Below are 21,738 nucleotides of genomic sequence, written 5' to 3'. Positions count from 1 at the left end.
TTCTCTAATTAAGCTGTCATTTTTATAAAACACAAGGTAAAGGAAATACGGGTAGGTCTTTAAAATCCCTTTCTTTCCCTCAATTCTCTGAATCCTTTATGAAGCACATGAAAGCTTTGAGATCTCCTTCCTTTGCTTTATGAGGCCGCCACTTCTTTTTCCATCTTCAGTGATGCATTTCCAGCAAAATTTTACTTTTAAATTTCAATGCTTACCAAAAGTTTTAATATTTAGGTGATTTCATCAACTATGTATTTACATGGAAGAATTTATTATCAGCTAACTAATAATTAATGGGGTTAATATAGAACTTTTTTAAAGTTACAGACTATCATGAGAAATATAAAAATATTTTACATACATATTTTTGTTGCATAGGTATATGCTAGAGTAAGCAAAAAAAGTCTTTCAATCACAAAAAAATACCATTTGGGATAAAGAACTCTGTCATGGCAGAGTAACAAGTATCATGACAATGAGAAAGAGAGTACATAAACTAACACAATAGAATTAAAAAATAATTTACTGTTAAGGAAGACTATGTTCAAGTATTTTTAAATAAACAAAGATGGGTATTAAATCATAGCAGTATTTAGAGTCAATGAGATACTTTTAAAAGAGTGGTATGCTCATTTCATTCTAAAATATCACTACCTTTAATACACCATAAGTTATATTCTATGCATCTATTTAAACTGATAATGAAAAAAAAAAAAAACAGCAATGAAAAATGTGCATTTCAAACCTTACAATGCTCAAGGACATCTTTCAAATTTTTTCAAAACTGATGTGTGGGATATCTAAGCCAAAACAACTGAAGACCACTAAATTATTTTAATCATCCTTAGATAAGCAATAATCTCAAAACAGTAGGCCTTACAAAGCTAGCTATTCTATATAAGATAGTTCCCTACAGCCATTCATGGAAACTATAACCTTAAATCAATAATTTCCTAAAAGTGTAATGTAATTGGGAACAAATACACCGAAAACTTATTGCTTTGTAGGCAAAGGAACGAGCCTTCCAACCAACAAAAAAAATCTGACCAATATTTTAATTCTACTTAAAATAATTCAAAATGACACCTTTATCATCATTGCATTATCTATAGGAACTAAAAGTCAACCTCTGAACAAAGTTTTGAAGCCACCAAAAAGGAAAAAAAAAAAAAGAATATGAATATATATATTTGTTTGTATATACACAGTGACTTTGTATTGCAATCCACATTTCTTCCTCAGCTATCAAGGTGTTTGTAAATAAGGAGAATGGCTGTCAGTAACGACCCTTGCACTCTCGTTCATGTTCAAGTTTCCTGTTTTACATGGGCCTTTAGACTGTTAAACCCAGACAATGTCAGGCCTGAAATGCATTAAAAGGCTTGCAAACCATTTGTCCTCTTTCCAAACCTTACGTCACTCTGTCCTAGGAGCACCTTCTGATAGGAGATGCGCAGACGGGAATGAGAGGATGTTACCAAAACAAATCAGGCTAAAGACAGGAGCAGATCATACAGAATTACTGCATACCGCGTAGTGAATTTAAGCTAAAGAAAGCGAAATAAAGGTAGGCAGAAGGGCAAGAAGAAACACTCCACCACTTTCTCAGTGTTTCATTTGCTTGTTTGCTGTGGTTATTAGTGTGAGCTTTCACATAAAAGCTCAAGTCCACAGCACTGGAAGTATTTAGTACATGTGAAGCACTCAGCTGTATTTACAAATTCTACTTACGCAACTCTTAGTGTCTCTAGTCTCCACAGGGAACGTGCATGAACAGATACAGCACCACCTTCATAGTGAACAGTTCTGGTTAAAAAAAGAGAAAAAAAAGCCCAATTTTAACATGTGTCATTCTTGGACTCTGCTTTCTCAAGTCAATTACAAGAGAAAAACTAATGGAAGGCCTTTAGATAAAGTTATACTTTGTGGCATGAGACAGTATAGCTGGAAATAAAAATAAGAGAAATAACAGTAACAGTGATCAAGGTAAATTTGCCCTGAACAATTTAAACGCATTCTCTCATCATTTTCTCCCTCCACTCCCATTCATTCCCTTTGCCTCTCCCCTGTCCAGCTCTCCCTCCCTCCCTCTCTCCCAGTAAATTAATTCACTTTGCTTATTTAACTTATGTCCATAAAAGTACTCAGCTATGAGTTTACATATGGTTTAATATCTTATTATTTCAATACACACATATAATTATTTGTGGTTCTAAATTTTGTGCTAGATATATAAAACATTGTAAAGAAACATAAGAACATAACTAAGTTTAGTGCTTTATTATAACAATCTGCAAAAGGATAAAAGTATAAGGATCACCAAAAATATAAACCTCAACAAAAAAGTCACACACACAAGAAGAGAAATAACTTTAAATGAGCATCACACATGCACAAATTCCAAAGCTCTCATTATGATAATTTGTTAATATGGTAGAAGTAACGCTAAGTAATTTATATACATTACCCAAACTGAACTCTGTGCCAACCCGTTGAGATGGTTTTAAGGAAACCAATGCTTACACATACTACCTGTTTCCTCCCTGAGACTCACTGTCTCTGTCTCTACTGGATCTCTTTCATCATTCAAACACGCATAACCCCATTCTATCTCAAACATAACACACTTGACCATATTCTCCTCTCCTGCTCAACCCCTTAATCTGCCTCATGATCACCCTCTCACTTCTCTGTGCATTCCAATCCTCCTTTCAGACCCACTTCTCCAATGAAACAGATTTGCTAAGGCCATCAAATGACATTCATGTCCCAAATCCAATGGACTGTTGTTGGTTTGGTTTGGTTTTTTTACACTGTGGAAACACCTACTGTCTTGACAGTTTTTCTAACACCATTCCCTCTCACCTGCTTTTCCTCTCACATACTTAGATACTACTTCTCATCGTTCTTATTGTGGAATTTTCCAATATACACAAAAGTATAGAGATTATTATAATAAATCTCCATATACCCAGCACACAGTGTCAACAATGATCAATACAGGGCCAATCTTGTTTTACCTATAACCTCTAGTTACCCCTCCACATACAACTCCAAAAAAAAAAAAAAAAATACATACACACGCATAAAATTCACTTTTACGAAATATCGTATTTTTATGTTCAAATTTTCCATCTTCTCAGAAATGTTTTGTTTTTCTGTTGCTCTTTCAAACCAAGATCCAAACAAGATGCACAAATTGGCTAAGTATCTTAAATTTCTCTTAAGAACACTTCTCCCTTTTTTCCTTGTTGGCATTTTTTCTTGATAAAAATCTCTATCATTTGTCTTAAGAGTTTCTACATTCTGGATTTTGCCGATGACATCCTCACAGTAGTTTTTAACATGTACCTCTAAAACGGTAGTTAGATTTCTAGATCTAGTGTTTTATACTCCCTGCTACATCACATCTGAAGGTAATAATGACTACTTCTCTCTTTTTATATTAAAATTGAATGGTAGGTTCAGAATCACTTTGATCCATCCATTATAAGAGTTTTACACGTACTGATGAGCAATGCCATAGTGGTGGTTTTCAATCATGGCTGCAGATGTAATTATGTAGATAGCTTTTTAAAACGTGATGCTATGCTCTAACCAACGACCAATTAAACTGCATCTGGAGTCAGGATTTTTAAAAGCTCTCCAAATGGTGGTCATAAGAAAGTCATGTTTGGAAATCATGGTGCAGATCAATTTCTAAACAGCAGCACTACCTGGTATTTGGGGGGCAGATAATTCTTCTGAGGCGGACTGTCCAGTGCCCCAATCCCTGGCCCCAACCAACCAAATGTCAGCAGTAGCTGTCTCCTCCACCACCACCTCCCGGTTTTGATAACCAAAACTGTTCCTAGATGTTACCAAATGTCTTCTTGGGGACAAAACCAACCCCACTGTTGAGCAACTGGTATAGATCAGTGGCTCTCAATCTTTAGCGAGTATGAGAATTATCTTGCAGGCTTTTAAAAATACTTATTGCTGGGTCCCCAAGTTCCCAATTCAGTAGATCTAGAGTAAGGCACAAGAATTTGCATTCCTAAGAAGTTCCCAGGTGACCCTGGTGCAACTGGTCCATATTCTGAGAACTACTGGGCTAGAATCATTATTTTATTAGGGCAGTGATTCTTAGCCTTGGTTGTATATTAGAATCACCTGGAAAGCTTTAAAAACTCCAATGCACAATTCTCAGACATATTAAATTAGAATCTCTGGGTATATACTTAAAAATAAATGACAAAATATAGATGTATATGTGTGTGTATACATAGATACATAGATTTTTAAATCAATCGGACCTTTCATAAAGACCTTGTATATGGCCATAAAGAAAATTTTATCAGATTTTTTGAAACTAAAGCTATTTACTCTTATTTTCTAATTATAACCAATAGCACTTGGAAATAAATACTAAAAAGATTTTTATAACTTAACAACTTGGGAAACACAAAGTCTTGTAAATAATTCATGAGTCAAAGAGGAAATATAAATCACACCCTATCTAGAATGTAATGAGGACAAGAACACTTCATAACAAATCTAGGATTCACCGGTAAACTGAAAAATTTAGGCTAGAAATCCCTTAATTATTAAAGAAGTAATGAAAACAAAACTCAAGAGTTGTCTGAAGAGATTAAACGAGACCAAAATAAACCAACAGAAAATAAAAGGAAGGGATTCTATGACATATTAAGGTAAGTAAAGTGCAAGACTGTAAATGATATACATTTTGTGTACAATATATAAAAGTTATGTAGGAGCTAAGCTTGAATTAAATGGACTCTAAGATACAAATAGCATGAATAATGTTTATGTAATATTCGTATACCTTATGTATATATTATATACATACTTTTTATTACTTTTTCTTTATTAGTTGAATGTAACAATGACCTTTCATTTTTTATATACATAGAAATCTAAATGATATTTTAACTTAGAGGGAAACTAATATTTAAAACACCAATATAATGTCAAAAGGAAAGCTGGATCCTCCTTCCTACCTGAAATATTTTTAGCTTTATCTGGTTGGCTTCCTGAATATTTGCCTCCTGAAGGGACTTCCTGCCTTTAATTATTTCTTTTTATTTTCTTAAGTGTTTCACTGGCAGTGCAGGAAATCTGATGACTTAACAATTCTTTGTTGCCGACTGGGGAAATCTTTCCTATTATAGTCTCCCCCTATAAATACATGGCATGTTATTGGTTGTCTAATCAAGTATTCATAGGTGATTTCAGACTGAAAATTGGCCTCCCAATATCAAGATCCTAAATACAGTAAGCATCAGTCCATCATAAATGACACTAAGGACATTTAAACTTATTTAGAAATCGGTCCACCTGGACAGATACACCTGTTCTCTGAGGGGATCATCCCTTTTCCTTCCAAGGTGTCTCAAGTATCCAATCAGAATCCAGGAAAACAACTGTTTTAAAGACCCACAAATTTACCAAATGGCATTAGAGACCCTATTTAAACCCATACAACTAAATGATCATCATCATAGCAAGTGCTCGTGCCAACAGGAAGACTAAGAAAGATTCTCGAAGAAATTGAGCAGACTCAGAGCAGTAGCACCTTTGGAGGTCAGCATCCCAGGAGATTTCAGGGCAAACAGTGGCAATGACGTCAAAATTTAAGGGAAGGTCAACTGGGTATGAAACACAAGGTACTATGCCGCTCTCTGTTCACAGACTGTTTTGGCCATGAACCACGACAACGTTACCGCTAATAAGAAAAAGCTGTGTGAAGTTAACTGGCCATTGATACCATTTGTAGCAGAATTTTTTGTTTCCAAAGAATTTTCCACCTCATAAATCAGAAAAACTCAAAGTCACTGTAATTTCACTATTTTTTTTTTAAAGATTTTATTTATTTGGCAGAGAGAGACACAGCGAGAGAGGGAACACAGCAGGGGGAGAGGGAGAGGGAGAAGCAGGCTTCCCGCGGAGCAGGGAGCCCGATGCGGGGCTCGATCCCAGGACCCCGGGATCATGACCTGAGCCGAAGGCAGTCGCTTAACCATCTGAGCCACCCAGGTGCCCCTACAATTTTTTTTTTAAATACACGCACCTAATAACCATCAGTGTGTGCCTTATTCAACAATACTTTGAAAACTTCCAGGCTGCAGGCTGTAAGTTATGCCTACATAACACATTATCTCCTCATATAATATGCTTCATTAAGGAGCTCCTATTTCAGGCTGATCACATTAAATGGCCTGAAGAGGCCCTTCCAGGTTATTCTTTTAATAAATACAAATTCTCCCTATTATGTCATCAACTCCACTTCTCAGAGGTATTATAATGTTGTCCACTGAAATAAAAGTGGTGAGCTACTTTTGCATTTTCAGTTTATAAAATACAACTTAAGTCTAATCTCAATTGTTGAACCACTTATTTTTCAGTAAAAAGCAGGCATTTTGACAGCCAGGATAGGTCATCTTCAGAATCTGAGGCCCAGAAAAAACGAGCATTAGCATAGTAATAAGAGTACCGTCCTTAGGAGCTTTTCAGAGTATGACAGTTTGGTGTCTATTGGTATATATTTATAAGAATTTTATAAGATACACAATTCCAATTAGTGGACTTTCACAAAGAACCGTAAGACATGATTAATAAAAGATTCAACACAGTCAAGAGAACCCTTCACCCTGGAGGAAACTACTTTTTTTCACTTTGTGAGTGCTGCCACAGAGCACCTTCATTAGACAGCATCACAATTCTTAGCTCACATCTAGACCAGGCACCGAGAAGGGGACAAATCCCTCCCATACTTGATTGGGGCTAGCTTTCTCAACAGGTCACTCCTTCATATGAACTTGTGCAAAGTCACTGAATTTCTCCATGCCTCATTGTTTTCACACACAAAATGAAGCTAATAGTCACTGGGTTACCGTGAGGAAGAAATGGAAGATATAACCCACAGAGACCTGTTGGAAGAGTCCTTACACAGCAAATGGGGCTCTGAGGGTGCGGAGGAAGAGGAGGAGGAGCATGGGGCCACGTTCAATCTCCCCAAATACAGGGTTAAAGACTCAATACTGTTGGGGTGCCTGGGTGGCTCAGTCGTTAAGCGTCTGCCTTCAGCTCAGGGCACAATCCCAGGGTCCTGGGATCGAGCCCCGCATCGGGCTCCCTGCTCCGCGGGAAGCCTGCTTCTCCCTCTCCCACTCCCCCTGCTTGTGTTCCCTCTCTCGCTGTGTCTCTCTCTGCCAAATAAATAAATAAAACCTTTAAAAAAAAAAAAAAAGACTCAATACTGTTTGTTGAATTGAACTGACCAGAGTATCATATACTTGTTTATACACAAAGGTAGAGTAAGTCCTAAATCATAAAATCGCTCAGTACACCATAAGAAGGAGGTAAGGCCATAAATCAGATGAACTCCTTGCTAGATTCTTCCACCGTACAATCGTGTGGTTCTAGCATTCCTCTTCAGCCATGATCTACATACTCCTTTTGCTTCCAATAGTTCTATGTATCAAATAAAGTGATTCTTCATTTTGTAGCTTTGGGGTCTCGAAATTCACATTCAAATCAATATGACTGTTTTTGGCATCTATTGCAGGACACTAGAGAAAACTCAAGTTCTGAAAAGAACAGACACATTACATAGGTTGAAAGGATACGTTTTTTTTTTTCCTAGCCACCTTCTCCCTCTTGCAAAGAGCTACTTCTGAAGGCACCCTAACTTGGGCTCTCAGCACAGGACTGCCCCATGTCTCCAGGACTGTTGGGGCTGACAGCCCAGCCAAGACTTTCACTGCCACTATGCAAAGGAGTTGACCTGGCAAACTCTTCTGTAAATACTTTAGGTTGAATGGGCCATATGTGTTTTTTTTTAATACTCCTTAACTCTGAAAGCATATTAATGGACAGTATGTAAGGAAATGTTCATATCTATGTTTCAATAAAACTTTATTTAGAAAAACAGGCAGTGGGCTGGATTTAACCCACACACCACAGTTTGCAAACCCCGGTCTAAAAGATCCTGCCCACATTACTGGTAATTTTAATCTCAGAACCAGCTAGATGAGAGCTGCGGCCTGGAGTTTTTCATAACCGTATGAGTCAGGGTTCTTCAGAGAAAAAGAACCAATAGGATATAGACAACTCTTTCTTTAAAAAGATTTTTTTTTTATTTGAAAGAGAGAGAGAGAGAACGTGCACAAGTGGGGGGCGGTGGAGGGAAAGGGAGAAGCAGACTCCCTGCTGTGCAGGGAGCCCGATGCGGGGCTCCATCCCAGGACCCTGGGATCATGACCTGAGCCGAAGGCAGACACCTAACTGACTGAGCCACCCAGGCGCCCCGAGCATTTTCAATATCTACTTGTTTCTTTGCTTTTGTTATCCTCACTCCTCAAGTGGTATCACTCAGGAATTGTTAGTTTTCTATTACTGTGTAACAACTTACCACTGACTTATCAGTTGCAAACAGTACCCATTTATCATCCTGTAGCCTGTATGTTAGAAGTCTGGATGTGGCATACTGGGTTTCCTGCTCAGGGTCTCACAGGCTGAAATCAAAATGTTGGTTGGGGCTGCCTTCTTGCCTGGAGCTCAGGGTATTCTCTTGAGCTCACTGGTGGTTGGTAGAAGTCAGTTGCTTGCAGCCGTATGGGCCCTGTTTTCTTGCCAGCTATCAGATGGGGACCTCTTTCAACAACTAAAGGTTGCCCTCAGATCCTGGCCCCATGCACCCCTCCACAGACCCTCTCACCACATGGCAACTTACTTCTTCAAGCCTGGCAGAAGAATCTTTTTCACACTTTGAATCTCTGACTTCAGCAGGCTCAGTTCCTTCCATTCATGGCTCACCTGGTTAGGTCAGGCCCACCAAGGGAAATCTCCCCTTTAACTCAAGGTCAGCAGACTGGGAAACTTAATTACATTTGCAACATCTTTCCAGCTTTGTTATATAATGTTACCTAATCGTGGGAGTAAAATCCACCATACTCATAGTCCCATCACACAGAAAAAGAAGGGAATTATATAGAGCTTATAGAGTAGGAGGCAGGAATCTTGGGGGCCACCTCCATTCAATCTTCTACTCTATTTTCCTACTCCATCTAAACTTTCTTCCTTTCTTTTGAATTAAGTATTTTTTCATTATATTTCTGTTTCCCTCTTAATATTTTACATCCTTCTACTGTATTTTCACTGATTACTATAAAGATTACAATATGTGCACTTGGTTATTAAAATATGACTTAATTACTAATTTTACCACTTCTCAGAAAACACAAGAACTGTCATTTAGTTCAACTTATTCTCCTTCTGACTCGTGCTATAATATATAATAAATTTTACATATATATAATATATATAATAAATTTTGTTCTCTATAGTTTTTCTATAGTTTTTAAAACCAAGCTTTACAACTGCCATCATCATCATTTTACTTAACAGTCTTTACAAGTTTTCCTCATATTCGCCTTCCTTCTGCTCTTTTCTCCCCTTTCTGTATCTCCAAAATTATATCTGAGATAATTTTCTTCTACTTGAAAAACACCCTTCAATATTTCCTTTGCTGTAGGTCTGCTGGTAATAAACTCCCTCAGCTTTGCTTTAAAAAATTGTCATTTTAGGGGGCACCTGCATGGCTCAGTCAGTTAAACATCTGCCTTTGGCTCAGGTCATGATCCCAGGGTCCTGGGATTGAGCCCCATGCTGGGCTCCCTGCTCAACAAGGAGTCTGCTTCTCCCTCTACCCCTCCCGTCCCTGCTCATAATCTCGCTCTCTCAAATAAATAAAATCTTTAAAAAATTGTCATTTCAGTAGATTAAATGGTCATCAGGCTGGCAGTTATTTTCTTAAGCACTTTGAAGATTATATCTCATGTCTTTGTTTCTTAGACAAAGGGAGATGTAAATCTTACTGTTGTCACTTTTAAGGTACTATACCGTCTTTGCTATGTTTTTAAGTGTTTCATTTTATGTTTACTTTTCAGCAGTTTTACTCTCATGATCTTAAGTATTCAGTCTTACTTAGGATTCACAGTCCTTAACTGTGCCTTAATATACCTAGTCAGTTGTGCAGAATCCTTAAGCAGTTGTATTAAATACTGCCTGTGTCCTAATGTATTTGCAAGCTTTCTTGTTGCTCTCTCTCCTTCTCTCCTTCCCCTGCTGCTCACCTCCCTTCTTCATCTTTTTATTTGGGGGCTCTAATTACACATATGATAGAACATTCATCGTTCCCCACATATTTTCTTACTTTCTCTTCTATATTTCCCAATCTCTCTTTTTTTAAAAAAATATTTATTTATTTGGGAGAGAGAATGAGAGAGAGAGAGCATGAGAGGGGAGAGGGTCAGGGGGGAGAAGCCGACTCCCTGCTGAGCAGGGAGCCCGATGCGGGACTCGATCCTGGGACTCCAAGATCATGACCTGAGCCGAAGGCAGTCACCCAACCAACTGAGCCACCCAGGCACCCCTATATTTCCCACCCAATCTCTTAACCATCAGTATTTCAGTCTGAATTCTTCTGACCTAATCTCCAGTTCACTAATTCTCTTTTCAGCTACTTCTAAGCTGATGCTAAATTTATTGAGTTCCTAGTATCAGTTATTTTAATCTTCAGTTTCAGTTTAGGAATGCCTACATGATCCCTTTTTATAGCTTTCAATTTTCTACTAAATTTCATCTTCTAACTCTTAGGTCATAATAATCATAAGTATTTTAAATTCTATTTGTGATAATTCTATTATCTGTGAATCCATGACCCGTGTGCCTTCTTCTATCTCCTTGGTCAACTATCTTTTTTTTTTTTTTTTTAAGATTTTATTCACTTGACAGAGACAGCGAAAGAGGGAACACAAGCAGGGGGAGAGGGAGGAGGAGAAGCAGGCTTCCCGCAGAGCAGGGAGCCTGATGTGGGGCTCGATCCCAGGACCCCGGGATCATGACCTGAGCCGAAGGCAGACGCCCAATGACTGAGCCACCCAGGTGCCCCTGGTCAACTCCTATCTTATATGCCTGTGTTGTATGACAAACAAATTGGCTGACCTATGTCCCTGGTTCCTGGGACGGAGACTCTAAACCCTTGCGAGTTCCCATGTGAAAGAAGTGGCTTTGTTATTCAGGAGCGCCCCGAATCACAGCTCAATTTAGGCTAATGAGTTCACTCACGGCAGCCCCAGATAGCTTCAACATGGCGGTTTGCCATGCTAGAAAGACCAATGATAACTAGAAGGTTGGAAGTTTGATCCAGCCTGACCTCTGGGGAGTGAAAGGTGCTGGAGACTGAGTTCAGCCATGCAGTTAAATATTTAATCAATCATTCCTACATAATAAAACCACAATAAAAACACTGTGGAACCAAAGCCCAACTGAGTTCCCTGAATGGTGGACACAGCAATTTAAGATATCCTGGTCCACAGGGAGAGGGCAGAGAAGCTCTGCATTCAGGCCCTCCCAGAATTCACCTTATGTATCTCTTCATCTGGGTGGTTTGATTTGTATGCTTTATAATAAAACTGGAATCATAATTATAGCACTGTCCTGAGTTCCTGAATCTAAAGAGATTGGGGGCACCCCCAAATTTGTAGCCAGTTGGTTAGAAGCACAGATGGACTGAGGATCCCACCCCCAAATTGTATCTAGAGTCTGAGATAAGGGCAGTTTTGTAGAGAACTAAGACCTTAACTTGTACTGTCTGGTAACTTTGGGTAGTTCGTGTCAGAATTTCACTGTCATATACCAACTGGGGTTGAAACAGAAGAGCTCATTTAATTTTAATGATCAGACATTGTATATATAAAATTATGGAGATCATTTGAGTTCTAGGTCTTATTTTCTCCCAAAAGATACACTTTTTCGCTTCTGTCAGGTACCGTAGGTAAGGTCACCAGCACTCTCACATCATCCTAATCTAAACAGCAGCGAGTATTCTTTAAGTCACAGTCTGAATACTTGTGAGGTCTGGTCTATTTCTGGTTCAGCATTGCTTCAAGGGGATAGCTCTTGAAGTTATACCTGTAGTTTGGAAAGTGCCTCTCCTCTGGGGCGGGGGGGTCCTGTATCAGCTTTGATCTGCTTCCACTCCGATTCTTCCAACAGCCCTGCTCCTCAGCCACTGCAACCCCCTAGAGAGAAGAGGCTGCTCCAAATGCTAAACTCAATTCTCTGGTCTCCTTGGATTTTGGGACATTGACCCCACACATTTACACTGCTTTTTCTGCTCTCCATTATATTCAAACAGATTTTAGGGGTTGGTTTACCATTTTTAGTTTTTTCTCAGGGGGACACTGGTTTGAAATAACCTGTCTACTATTATTACCAATGTCACTTTTTAGAATTATCTTTAAGGGATGCGTGGGTGGCTCAGTTGGCCTGTTCCTCTCCCTCCCCCTCTGCTCCTCCCCTCATTCTCTCTCTAAAAATAAAGAAATAAAATCTTTAAAAATAAATAAAATTATCTTTACAATATAATTATTTTCTACTTCGAGTCTACCAGGCTAGTGGGGAATTCAAGCACTAATTATTCTTGCTGGGGTACTGAAGTAACTTTAAACACTGGATAAGACCAGTTCGCTTGTTAGATCTCCTATGCACACGGTTTTCATCTATATGCTCCTTTCCTGGCTGAGAGCTGCTGCTTTCCATTCACTTGAGAGGCATAGGACATTCTGCTAAAGTAAAAAACCTTTACAGCCACTCGCCTCTGACTTTTTGCCATCTTCTGAGTTGAAATGAAATGGGGAGTAGAAAGCAATCAGGTAGTAGACAGTTGGTCAACCTAAAAATAGAACCCAGAAAAATGCTCCCTCTCTGCAAATGTTTTAAAAGTTGTTTTAAACTAACACCACAGAAATACAAAAGATTATAAGAACATATGAAAAACTATATGACAACAAATTGGACCACCCAGAAGAAATGGATAAATTCCTAGAAACATACAACCCTCCAAAACTGAATAAGGAAGAAATAGACAATTTGAACAGACCGAATACCAGTAACAAAATTGAATCAGTAATCAAAAAACTCTGAACCAATGAAAGTCTAAGACCAGACTGGCCTCACAGGTAAATTCTACCGAACATTTAAAGGAGAGCTGATACCTATTCTTCTCAAACTATTCCAAAAAAGAAAAGAACAAGGAAAGCTTCCAAATTCATTCTATAAGGCCAGCATTACCCTCCCACCAAAACAAGACAAAGACAGTGCAAAGGAAAAAAAAGAAAGAGAACTGCAGGCCAATATCCATGATGAACAGAGATGCAAAAATCCTCAACAGAATACTAGCAAATCAAATCCAATAACATGTTAAAAAAAATTCGTTCACCATGCTCAGGTGGGATTTATTCCAGGGATGCAAGGGTGGTTCAATATTTATGAATCAATCAACATGATCCATCACATTAACAAGTGAAAGGATAAAAACCATATGGTCACCTCAACTGATGCAGAAAAAGCATGTGACAAAGTACAACACCCATTCATGATAAAAACTCTCAACAAGGTAGGTAGAGGAAACATGCCTCAACATAATAAAGACCATATATAAAAAACCCACAGCTAACATCATCCTCAATGGTGAAAAACTAAGACCTTTTTCTCTAACATCAAGAACAAGGGGCGCCTGGGTGGCTCAGTTGGTTAAGTGGCTGCCTTTGGCTCAGGTCGTGATCTCAGGGTCCTGGGATCAAGCCCCGCATCAGGCTCCTGGCTCAGCAGAGAGCCTGCTTCTCCCTCTCCCTCTGCCTGCCCCTCCCCCTGCTTGTGCTCTATCTCTCTGTCAAATAAGTAAAATCTTAAAAAAAAAAAAAAAGAACAAGACAAGGATGCATACTCTTACCACTTTAATTCAACATAATTCAACTGGAAGCCCTACGTGCAGCAGTCAAGAAAAATAAATAAAAGGTATCCAAATGGTAAGAAAGAAGTAAAACTTACAATATTTGCAGATGACATGATACTATATATAGAAAGTTCTAAAGATTCCATCAGGAAAACTACTAGAACTGATCAATGAATCCAGTAAAGTCATCCAGACACAAAGTTAATATACAGAAATCTCTTGCATTTCTATACACTAATAATGAAGTAGCAGAATGGGAAATTAAGAAAGCAATCCATTTATAATTATACCCAAAAGAATAAAATACCAAAGAGGTAAAAGATTTATATTCTGAAAACTATAAAACACTGATGAAAGAAAGTGAAGATAACATAAACAAATGGAAAGATATTCCATGCTCATGGACTGGGAGAACCAATATCGTTAAACTATCCATACTACTTAAAGCAATCTACAGATTCAACGCAATCCCTATCAAAATACCAATAGCATTTTTCACAGAACTAGAACAAACAATCCCAAAATTTGTATGGAACCACAAAGACCCCCCAAAGCAAAAAAATCTTGAAAAAAAAACAAATCTGGAGGTATGACGATCCTGGATTTCAAATTATATTACAAAGCTGTAGTAATCAAAATAGTACTGGCACAAAAACAAACACGTAGATCAATGAAACAGAATAGAAACCACAAAAATGAACCCACAATTATATGATCACTTAATCTTTGACAAAGCAGGAAAGAATGCCTAATAGGAAGAAGACAGTCTCTTCAACAAATGCTTAAGAAAACTGGACAACAACATGCAAAAGAATGGAACTGAACCACTTCCTTACACCATACACAAAAATAAACTCAAAATGGAGTAAAGACATAAAAGTGAGAACTGCAACCATAAAAATCCTACAAGAAAACATAGGCAGCAATTTCTTTGACACCAACCATAGAAACATTTTTTCTAAATAGGTCTCCTGAGGCAAGGGAAACCAAAGCAAAATTAAACTATTTGGATTACCTCAAAATTAAAACCGTTAGCATGGTGAAAGGAATCATCAACAAATGACAAGGCAGCCTTCTAAGTGGGAAAAGGTATTTGCAAATGATATATCTGATGAGGGGTTAATGTCTAAAATATATAAAGAACTTGTATAACTTAACACCAAAAAAACAATCTAATTAAAAAAAAGAGGCAGAGGACCTGAATAGACATTTTTCCAAAGATGACCTATGCGTGGGCAACAGACACATAAAAAGATGCTCAACATCACTAATCATCAGGGAAATGCAAATCAAAACCACAATAAGATATCACCTTACACCTGTCAGAATGGCTACAACCAAAAAAGGTTAAGAAATGACAAGCGTTGGCAAGGATTCAGAGAAAAAGTAACCCCCACGCACTGTTGGTGGGAATGCAAACTGGTGCAGCCACTGTGAAAAACAGTACGAAGGTTCCTCAAACAGTTAAAAATAAAATTATCATGTGATCCAGTAATTCCACTCCTGGGTATTTACCCAAAAAACTCCAAAACATAACTTGAAATGATATATGCACCCCTGCGTTTATTGCAGAATTATTTATAACCAAGATATTGAAGCAGCCCAAGTGCCCATTGACACATGGATAAAGAAGATGTGATATATAAACATATATATGTACACAAAGGAGTATTACTCAGCCATAAAAGAAGAATGAAATCTTGCCATATGCAACAACATGGATGGAGCTACAGGATATAACACTATGTGAATTAATTCAGAGAATGACAAATACCATATGATTTCACCCATGTGTAGACTTTAAGAAACAAATGAACAAAGGAAAAAGAGACAAATGAACAACAACAACAAAAACCAGACTCTTAAATCCAGAAAACAAATTGGTGGTTGCCAGAAGGGAGGTTGGTGAGGGGATGGGTGAAAAATAGTTTAAGATAACTATAGATTCACAGTGAAGTTGAAAGAAATAGTACAGAATGGTATTTTTGTACATTCTGTTCTTGAACCTTTGTTTAGTTTACCCTAATAATAATATTTGTAAAATATAGAATAGTCTTTCATCAAGGCCTATCCCCTGATCTTATTAGATTTACCCAGTTTTGCTTGTATTTGTGTGTGTGTGTGTGTGTGTGTGTGTATGCATTAAATTCTACACCCTTTTGTCAATTATGTTAGTTTCTGAATCCTCCTGGTGGGAAGGTCGTATACCACAAGGATTCCTCATATGCCCTTTTATAGTTATACCCACTTCCCTCTCTCCCCTGCTCCTACTTCCCTAACTTTGGACAACCATCTCTTCCATTTCTAAGATTTTACCATTTCAAAAACGTTATAGAAGTGGAATCATACAGTACGTACGATTCTGGGAATGACATTTTTCACTCAGCAAAATTGCCTAAAGATTCATCCAAGTTGCTGTATCAACAGGGCACTGCTTTTAGTTGCTGAGTAATGTTCCATGCCATGGTGGTACCACGGATTGCTCAATCATCCACTAGTTGAAGGACAGCTGGGCTGATTCCAGTTTTTGGAAATTACAAAAAAGCTACTCTTTGCTAAATACTTGTAAGTGTTTGTGTTAACACAGTTTGCATTTCTGCCAGATAAACTCCCAGGGATGCAATTGCTAGGTTATATGGTACTGTATGTTGAGTTTTTGAAGCAACTGCAAAATGCTTTCCAGAGTAGTTATACCACTTTTCAAGCAATTTATGAGTGATCCAGTTTCTCAGCATCCTCGCCAGCATTTGGCTATCAGTATTTTTGTGTGCCTTGGTCAATCTGTTTAGCGTGTATTGATCACTCCTTGCAGTCTGCCTTTACCACAATGACTAATGATGCTGGGCATTTTCCCATGTGCTTACTCGCACTCTTCATGTCCTCTCTGTGAAATACCAGTTCATGTCTTTTGTCCCTTTTCTAATTAGGTTGCCTTTTTTTTTTTTTTTTTTTTTTGCTGAGCTTTGAGAGTTCTTTATATATTTTTAGGTGCTAGTCCTTTATAGGACACATGACCTACAAATATGTTCTGCCACTCTAGAACTTGTCTTTTCATTCTCTTCAAGTGGATATTTACAGAAGTTTCTCATTTTAATGATGTCCAGTTGATCGATGTTTTCCTTTTATGAAGATGTGCTTTTAATTTCAAGTTTTAAAACTCTATGATCTCAAAGACTTTTTTTCCTATTTTTTTCTGAAAGTTTTATAGTTTATGTTTTACATTTCTGTCCATGATCCATTTGGAGTTAGTTTTTGTATAAAGTGTGAGGTTCGAGTCAAAGTTTTTTGGGTTTTTTTGGTTTTGGGTTTTTTTTTTTTTTTGCCTATGGGCATCCATTTGTTCCACCTGAATGTCTTTTAAGTTGAAAACTCCCTTCTTTTTCTGTCAGAGACAATCTGTCTCTCTCCCTTCTAAGACACTAGACAGAACAACTTCCTTGAATTTAGTCTTTAGGGAATAACAGGAAGGGAAGTATCTTGTACAAAACTTAAGCTTTCTGTGAAGTCACTAACTCCCCCTTTGTGGGGATAAAAAGCACACATACCACTAACTGCTTAATTGGGGGAAAAATAATGGGGAAAATTCGGCGAGCAAACCTACATTAACATCAGAGAAACCCCACAGGCCCAATCTTCCATGTTGGTAAGTATGTGAATTTTCTAGGAATGTGTAACATGCATCAGATTGTCAAAGATACCCACAACCACCCTGTTCTTTTTTTGAAAATCACTTTTTCAAGGCTCAGCTTCCTGATACAAGAATAGGGACTCTTCCCGGTCAAGTGATTTGAAGTCAAGGTCCTTCCAATACAGAAGACTCTGAGCCAAGGATGTGGGACTCACAGGCTCCAAAGTAGTTTTCTATCACTCTGGTTGGTGTGCTGACTTAGTAAGATGTATTCTCTTCCCCTCCTTGAAGTACAAGCAGATAACAATCTTTCGGGAGTCACCAAAATAATACAAGTGGGAGACCTCTGACCCTGCTGGGTGAGCCAGAGTGGTGGTCAATGCAGGCACCTCATTGCTCTCTTTCACCTACAGTAAAGTGCATGACTTTTTTTTCATTTTTATCTTTTGAAAATACAAAAGAATAAGCATTTGTGTGCAGATTCCCATATCCATGTCACTGAATGAGGCAATGAATAATGCAGTCCTGGCTGAAAACTGAATAGATGATCAATAGAAGAGACTGATCACCAATAAAGATAATAAATGGTAGTTTGTGACAAGTGCCATTATTTGTATGGGGCAGTTAAAGATAGTCCTACCACCAACATGGCCCCAACCAAATTAAGTTCAGCTGTGTTGATATATTACCAGACCCTAGATACTGAAGCTCCATCTATGAGTCCCCTGAAAAATAATTAGGTTCACAGGAAAATGACCCCCACACAATTTCTACTTACAGTTGATAGTGAATAGCAAATTCAAACCAATTAGTGGAAAGAAAAGCTTATTTTATTAACTCGTAGAGGCTAACAAACTTACTGCTTCAGAATCAAAGACTGACAAAGATTCCTGCCTTGCTAATCTTCTTCAAAGGGTAGAATGGTTTAAGAGATGTTTTCTACGATTTAATTTGTAAGAAGATTGTGATTGGCCTCTCTCAGATAACATTTGCTTCTTCCTAGGGCACCTGGGTGGCTCCGTCATTAAGCGTCTGCCTTTGGCTCAGGTCATGGTCCCAGGGTCCTGGGATCGAGCCCCACATTGGGCTCTACGCTCAGCGGGAAGCCTGCTTCTCCCTCTCCCACTCCCCCTGCTTGTGTTCCCTCTCTGCCAAATAAATAAATAAAATCTTAAAAAAAAAAAAAAAAATTTCCTTCTTCCTGAACGTTGTATGGAGATCTTACTAGATTGTGAGTTCCTTAAAGACAGGGGCTGGCTCTCACTCATTATGAGCAGCACACACCAAAATGCCTACACCATACGAGTCCCTCAATAAGCATTAAAGGAAAGGAGTTGAAGTGACTGAAAAGTAGGTCCAGGATTCAAAGGTTATTTCAGAGTGGAATTATAAGTGTTTGCATTTACACATTTGTCAAAGTAGAATTTGTGCTTCTGCAACACTCCTCTCTGTGCCTCTGAGGGTGTTTGGCTGAGCAACTGAGCTATGGGCAGGTGCTAAAGCAAACTGTCAGGACTGTCTTCACAGCAGCAGCGAAATCAAGATGTATATGCCTACCCAGCACTGCAAGAAGCATTATGTATTCATTCGGGGGCTGAGTCTGTGATATTTCTATTCAAATTGCTGTACAAGAGAACACAGGTATGTTTTGAGATGACACATCTGAATAACTGTAACTGAATCATTGTGATTAAAAACAGTATCCTTCTACTCCAAATCATTATCATAAAGAATCATGTAAATAGGACTAGAGCAGAAAAACAGCAAAATAGATGTTGCTACTTTTACTTTTCACTCCGACCAGAACATAACCACAAAGGCATTTGGAAATTAAAAAGAAGAGGAAGCTTTTCTTTCTTTTTTTCTTCTCCTAAAAGATACTGCTTATACATCCAGTGAATAAATGAAACATGGATAAGTAAAAAATAGTCTTAAATTTCGTTGAGACGGGCACCTGGGTGGCTCAGTCGCTTAAGCTTCCAACTCTGAGTTTCGGTTCAGGTCATGATCTCAAGGTCTTGGGATTGAGCCCTGTGTTGGGCTCCCTGCTCAGCGGGGAGTCTGCTTGTCCCTCTCCCTCCGCTCCTCCCCCTGCTCGCGCTGTCTCTCAAATAAATAAATAAATCTTTAAAAACCTTTTTAAAAAAATTTCATTGAGAAAATAACTGGAGGATTTCTTTTTTTAATGTTGATGTTTTTATTCTATTGTTTCCTTTTCAATTCACTCAACTTAAAGAATATCCAACGTTTCAACTGTTTTTTTTTTTTTTTCATTTTTACTGAAATCCAACGGCTCCAATTCCCGTAGATTTTTTTTTAAGATTTTATTTGAGAGAGAGAGCACACAAGCAGGGGCGAGGGGCTAAGGGAGAAGCAGGCTCCCCACTGTTGTGGGGCTAGATCCCAGGACCCTGGGATCCTGACCTGAGCTGAAGGCAGATGCTTAACCAACTGAGCCACCCAGAGCCACCCAGATGCCTCCCACCCAGTGAATATTTTTAATCTTTGGCCTTCTAGGCCTTTCTTTTTTTAAAACAGTGCATTCCAGCCCAGTCCTTCCTTGAGAGAGTGGCTGCAGACCAAGTCAGGCGGCTTAAGGAGGACAGGCTGAAATAAAGTGCTGTGCTCTCTGCAATCAGCAGGGAGTTTAAGTTTGGGGAAAACAGTGAACCTTTCTCAAGGGAGAAGGGGCACAGAATAGAAAATAGCTCTCGAAATGTACTTACTCTTCCATCAAAACTGCTGAGCAAAGCCATGCTGCTCCCAGACCCAGGATGAACAGGTACAGCCTTAGCTGTACCTTAGGAATCAGCCATAGCATGATTCCTAATCAACCTAAACACATGGGACTTCCAACAAATCACACAGGTCATGAAAGGGAAGGGGGTGGAAGAGAAGCCCTCATATGATAACTTTATCTCCTTGATCATTCAGGAGCACAGAAGGCAGTTTTATAAGCTTCCTCCTAGGTGGTGACTGAGGGCATACAAATCCTGCAAGGATATTAGTCATCCAACTGTGTACATAGACATAAACCATGCATCTCTTTCTAAGCCTGACTGAGAGACATTTAATTCGTGGTATCAAACCCATCTCACGCCTTATCAATTATTTACAACTAAAGCTCATTAAATCATCATAATATCATACAAGGGGCAAGGAGGCAAAAAATACTGTCATGCATACATATGGCACAGCTCCTGCCTGCTAAGTCACATTCTGGAAAGCAAATGTAGCATTCATTTCCAGATATTGTCAGAAACAATAATTTAATTGTCCTGCATTTGAAAGTAGCAAGACAGAGCAAGTATACTCCAATAGTGATAATAATAAATAAAATACTAATAAAAATTTTAAAAAATTATAAAAAAATAAAAATAAAATACACTAATTTAAAAGTACAGCATACTTAATTCAGACAGTGCATATTTAATGCAAAAGTAAGTGTGTGTGCACATAAAGGAAATGCCTTTGTTTGTATTTTATTACGCGTCACATAAAAATGGACAGAAGTAATAAGATGCAATCCAGAGACAGAATCTAGGGCAGAAAATACTCCCTATATAAAATAATTTCATGCTCCAAATGAAAATTGGTAATCAAATTTCCAGCCTCCAGAATGAAAGCTTATTTTTAAGTCAATAATTAAAACACTATGTTGCATCTGACAAGTCCCTGTTTCTCCTTAATGTATTCTCACTATCCGCAGAGCTTGAGTAAGAACTAAGAAGTTACAATTTAAGCTAATGCTCAAAGTATCTCTCCCTTTTACCCAAATGCTCACGACCCCTAGAGATTATATGTTTACTGTTATTAAGACAAGCTTTATACCGTAAGTGATTTTATAGAGCCACTGCTTTTCCTGGACAAAAAAAAAAAAAATCTCAAGAAATTTAAAATAAATCTATAGTGCTGCTGAATTTCACAAGAAATGTCAGAATGCAATCCAGAAATGTAAGAAGAGTGGAGAAAGCAAGAAGAGTGGAGAAAATTGTAAAATTATTTAACTTGGGTAGGGCCTCATTCGCCCATTCAATTCCACTTAATTGAATGGGACACTGTATGCTCTTCGTGCTAAGAGTTTTTATTAATCCTCCCATGAGAATGTATAAGTAATCACTTCCACGTACAAATTTAAACGTGAAGAGGAAATTAAAGATAACTCCATTGGTCTCTAGAGTTACGGAACCCAGCCCCGAACTCATTTTCAAATGCGACGATTACAGTCGTGTCATTGGAATGAGGCATGGACGGACTGACCAAGCCAGTCAGGAACAGAGCATTTAGGACCAAAATGTTCCTAACTTAT

At 38.2% G+C, this 21,738-nt stretch overlaps 1 protein-coding gene across 1 annotated transcript in view; it reads right to left on the bottom strand.

The window, feature by feature from the left end:
• Nucleotides 1-21,738, bottom strand: part of RYR2 (ryanodine receptor 2) — a 424,890-nt gene that overhangs the window by 378,235 nt on the left and 24,917 nt on the right. The window contains exon 7 of the mRNA XM_028104495.2: nucleotides 1,732-1,806. Coding sequence (XP_027960296.2) covers nucleotides 1,732-1,806 — 75 coding nt within the window. The remainder of the gene's footprint in view (nucleotides 1-1,731; nucleotides 1,807-21,738) is intronic.

The sequence above is a fragment of the Eumetopias jubatus genome, unplaced genomic scaffold (genome assembly GCF_037043125.1).
Source record: "Eumetopias jubatus isolate StellerSeaLion01/CBP00866 unplaced genomic scaffold, mEumJub1_p1.0 scaffold_17, whole genome shotgun sequence".
Classification (NCBI taxonomy): domain Eukaryota; kingdom Metazoa; phylum Chordata; class Mammalia; order Carnivora; family Otariidae; genus Eumetopias; species Eumetopias jubatus.
This window is presented reverse-complemented; position numbering and strand designations above follow the sequence as displayed.